Source organism: Charadrius vociferus, unplaced genomic scaffold (assembly GCF_000708025.1).
Source record: "Charadrius vociferus isolate BGI_N301 unplaced genomic scaffold, ASM70802v2 scaffold115, whole genome shotgun sequence".
NCBI classification, from domain to species: Eukaryota; Metazoa; Chordata; class Aves; order Charadriiformes; family Charadriidae; genus Charadrius; species Charadrius vociferus.
This window is the reverse complement of record NW_009648636.1, coordinates 117,591-121,627: the sequence shown is the minus strand read 5'-3', so window position 1 is coordinate 121,627 and position 4,037 is coordinate 117,591. Positions and strand designations below refer to the sequence as shown.

General features: G+C 58.6%; 1 protein-coding gene across 1 annotated transcript; it reads left to right on the top strand.

Annotated features, from left to right (window-relative positions):
* The first annotated feature begins 2,686 nt into the window (after positions 1-2,686).
* On the top strand, positions 2,687-3,631 carry LOC104287515 (mas-related G-protein coupled receptor member H-like). Its single transcript, XM_009886231.1, has one exon. The coding sequence runs from the start codon at positions 2,687-2,689 to the stop codon at positions 3,629-3,631; it is 945 nt and encodes a 314-aa protein (XP_009884533.1).
* Positions 3,632-4,037: the final 406 nt, after the last annotated feature.

Sequence of the window (4,037 nt, the reverse complement as noted above, 5' to 3'; positions counted from 1 at the left end):
GAGGTGTTCAAGGGCAGGTTGGACGGGGCTTGGAGCAACCTGGGCTGGTGGGAGGTGTCCCTGCCCAGGGCAGGGCGTGGAACTAGAGGATCTTTATGGTCCCTTCTAACCCAAACCATTCTATGACTCTATGACATATGTGCACACTGCGATTTGGGAAGAGGTCCGGAGTCGTTCATTTCTGGATGCTTCAGATACCCTGAGGAACGAGTGGGAGGTTTCTCTCAGGAATCCTCCAGGCGCTGTGGATGCTCAGCGCTGCAGATGCGGATGCGCCTGTTCCCGGTCGTCCCAGCCCGAGCCCAAAGCCCAGCAGCGCCCCAGTAAAGATGCTCTATCCCTTCTGGCTCTGCAAACTGGAAAGCAGCCCCCACAAAGCCTAACGGGGGTGGCTGCGGGGACGCCGGTGGGTTTGCCTGCCTTCGGGAAGCCGGGATGCGGCTGATGGATGTAGCTGGGGAATGCGGGAGGAGAAGGGAGCGGGGAGAATCCCGCAGCTCCCGCCAGCATCCCCAGGGCTCGTGGCTCAGCCGTGGGCTCTGCCCCGTGCAGCTTGGCCGGCTTCTCGCACCAAACACAGCGTGCTGTGACAGGGGGAGGGAACACGAGGACGCAGGTGACAGCGTTGGCTTCTGTAATGCAGCCCCCTCCGAAGGAAGGGACTGTGGTGTGATGGGAATTTGGTGTGACGCGACTTTGGTACGAAACCCTGGGAAACCGCTCTGCCCTTACCGAAAGTGCTGAAACTGGAATCGTTCGCGGGATAAATCTGAGGACTTTGGGAGGCAATTTTAAGCGTTCGCAGCATGTTTTAGAGCTGCCGAAGGCTACCGCAGCAAAGAACCGGGTGGTCAGCCAGGGGAGAAGCCAAAAGTGCCTCCCGCTTGCCGGGGCACCGTGGCGTGGGAGAGGCAGAGCGCTCCTCGGAGCGGTGGGTCCCTCCGGAGAAGCTCTGTCGTTCTAATCATCACAACGAGGATATTCATTGCATAAAACATCTGGGCTATAACATTAAGCCCTTCGCAGGCTGTGCAGTGGCTGAGAGGAGCTCAGGGTCCCATGGACCTGCCCAGGTCCAGGTGATGGTGGGGCCAGACCAGGCATGGTGGGGTGAGTGCCTCCGAGGAGATGCTCTGCTCGGTCCTGGGCAGGAGCCATGAGCCACAGGAAAGTTTAACAACATCCAGACCGAGCTCGGGAGCTGCAGCCCCGGGCTGTGCAGGCTACCAAAGGGGTGGGATCATGTAAAAACAACCACAAGCGCTCCCAAGACTGAGGAGGAGGAGGATGTGCCACCAGTGGAGAGCTGGGAGAGATGCAGCTCACTGGAACGGCCCGCTGGGAGGGGGAGCACGGCACCCCAAAAGCTAGTCGCTAAGAGCTTTCATTGCATTGCGAAGGGGTGTTAGCAATAATTAATCTGGGCTATAAGTACCGGTATCATTGTAGCCTGGCTAAAAAAAAACGGTTGTTGTCCTTCAACTGGGCTGTCAGAGCCCACATTAGACCGACAAGGAATGCTAATTCTTGGCTCCGGTTTGAAGGTGCGCTCCCTTGGGCTCAGGAGAGGTTTTGGCGATGATCCCCGTGCTCTTCCCAGAAGGGGAGCTGCTTCTGAGAAGCGCCCAGCTGCCCTGCCAGTGCTGCCAGCACTGCCAGCACCACCAGCATCGCCAGCACTGCCAGCACTGCCGGTGCCACCAGCATGACCAGTGCCAGCACCACCAGCATCGCCAGCAGCACCAGGACTGCCAGCATCACACTTTGCTCCTGAAGGGGTGATGGCCCCCCCCGGGGATGCTGAGGTCCAGGGAGCCCTGAGACAGGCAGGGGAGAAACGCAGAATGGCAGAAAGCTGCCAGGAGAGGGAAGGCAGTCCACGAGCAGGTCGGTGTCTCGGGAGGGGTGTTTCTAATCAGGAGTAAACGAGGAGTCATTCACAAAATTCTGCTTGCGAAGCTTCTGGCAAAATCCACTTCCTTTGTGGGGGAAAAAAAAAAAAAAAAAAAAAAAGCAAGATAAATAAAACCAAGGAAGTGGAGCTCTGACGTAGCCGCAGTTACAAAACCCGTCCCGACTCCCCCGTGACCCCACTGCTGAGGGGTGCTCCGGGGACCGGGCACGGAGAGGAGCCAGCAGGACGAGAGCGGGGACCTCCTGGTGACCAGGGGACTTTCTTCTTCACGCAAATAGCCTGGGAGGATCTGCTTCAGGATATGGATCCGAAGGGAGCGTGAGATACCGAGACACCAACGCTGATCTGCTCGAGCCCAGCTGGAGGGACAGCCCTCTCCTGCTGCTTCACCAAAACTAACAGTTAAGTGCAATGTTTTCCTTCATCCTTACCCCACCTTCCTTTCCTCCAGCATCCACCACCAGCACCAGTTCCTCCCATCCTCTCCTGGTGACCGGCAGCGGTCTCCCCAGGTCCTCTCCCCCCTGCCCTGCGCTTACCTGCTGCATCTCCTGGTGAACCTCCCCTCCTCCCCCGTCTCCAACTCCCACCCCACAATGTCCACCGTTCCCCTCCCCAGCACGTCCCGCTTGTCCTCCACTGATGCCTTCCCAGCGCAGGGAGCTGGCGAGGAGCCGTGCAGATCAGCCCTGCCTTCTCCAAGCCGCTAACTCACTGTCCACTCTGACCGCAGCCGGGGACCACATCCCACCACCTGCCCAGCATCCATCCATGGAGCTGAACCAGACATCCCCACCTCTCGCATCGCCCGTGCCGATCACCGATGGAGAAGACACGTGCAGGATAGAGGTCACTGAAATGGCCATAGATGGTGTCACGCTGTTCACCTGCCTCTGCGGGCTGGTGGGGAACGGGGCCATTCTCTGGCCCCTCGGCTTCCGCATCCGCAGGAACCCCATCACCGTCTACGTCCTCAACCTGGCCGTCGCTGACTTCACTTTCCTCCTCTTCGTGGTCACCTGGACCCTCCTCTACCTGATACAGAACGTCTCTTGCTTCATTGTTGTGCCTCTGATGTACCTGAGACCGTTTTTCCTGCTCTCGCTGTTCTCCTACAACATGGGCCTGTACCTCCTGACGGCCATCAGCATCGAGAGGTGTGTGTCCATCCTCTGCTCCAGCATCCGCCGCCCCCAGTGCTTGTCAGCCGTGGTGTGTGCCCTGCTCTGGACCCTCTCCATCACTGTCATTGCTGCAGTCACTTCTCTGTGCCTGTTGCATGAGAATGAGCACTGCCAGATGGCTCTCATCTCCATGTACATCCTCAACATCCTCATCTTTACCCCATCCATGGTCATTTCCAGCACAATCCTCTTCATTAAGGTCCTGTGTGGCTCTCAGCAGCACCAACCCAAGAGGCTCTACATCGTAATCTTCCTCACCGTCCTCTTCTTTCTCATCTTTGGGGCTCCCCTCAGCATCTGGAATTTCCTGCAGCAGTTCGGCTACATCCTCGCGCCCTCCCAGGTGGTTTTCCTGCTCGCCTGCGTCAACAGCAGCATCAACCCCTTCATCTACTTCTTGGTGGGGAGCTGCCGGAGGCACTGCTCCTTGGTGTCCCTCCAGGTCGCCCTCCGGAGGGTCTTTGCGGAGCTGGAGGACACCACCGCATGCAGCAATGATACTACGATGGACACGCTGGCCCCAGCCTGTTGAAGCCGTTCCACTGTTCTGCTTAAGGCCCCCGGGGACAGCGGCTGAGGGTTTCCTTGAGTAACTGGATTAATAAACGTCTGCAGTATTTCCCCCGATGTCCCCCTCTGCCCCCCGCAGAAGAGAGCAGGGCCATCGCCAAGGACCCTGTGGGGAGGGATGCAACTCTCCTCCTCCCATCCAGCCCACCACAGGTCCTCGGGCTCTATTCCCCTGAGGGCAACACGTCCCAGAGTTCCACGTTCCCCAAAATCCCCTACTTTTCGGAATGAACCTTCCCTTTGGGAAACTCTGACTCATGTATGTAGGTGGGGGTAAATCCCATCCGGTGTCCCAAACCCTTCTCCCCACCCCGTGTCCCAGTCTGCGCGGCTTCTCCCAGCTCTGCTCCCCTCCCGTCTCCCGCGGG

Bases quoted from the DNA above. Each gene is read 5' to 3' on its own strand.
- LOC104287515 (XM_009886231.1), top strand. From the start codon at position 2,687: ATGGAGCTGAACCAGACATCCCCACCTCTCGCATCGCCCGTGCCGATC.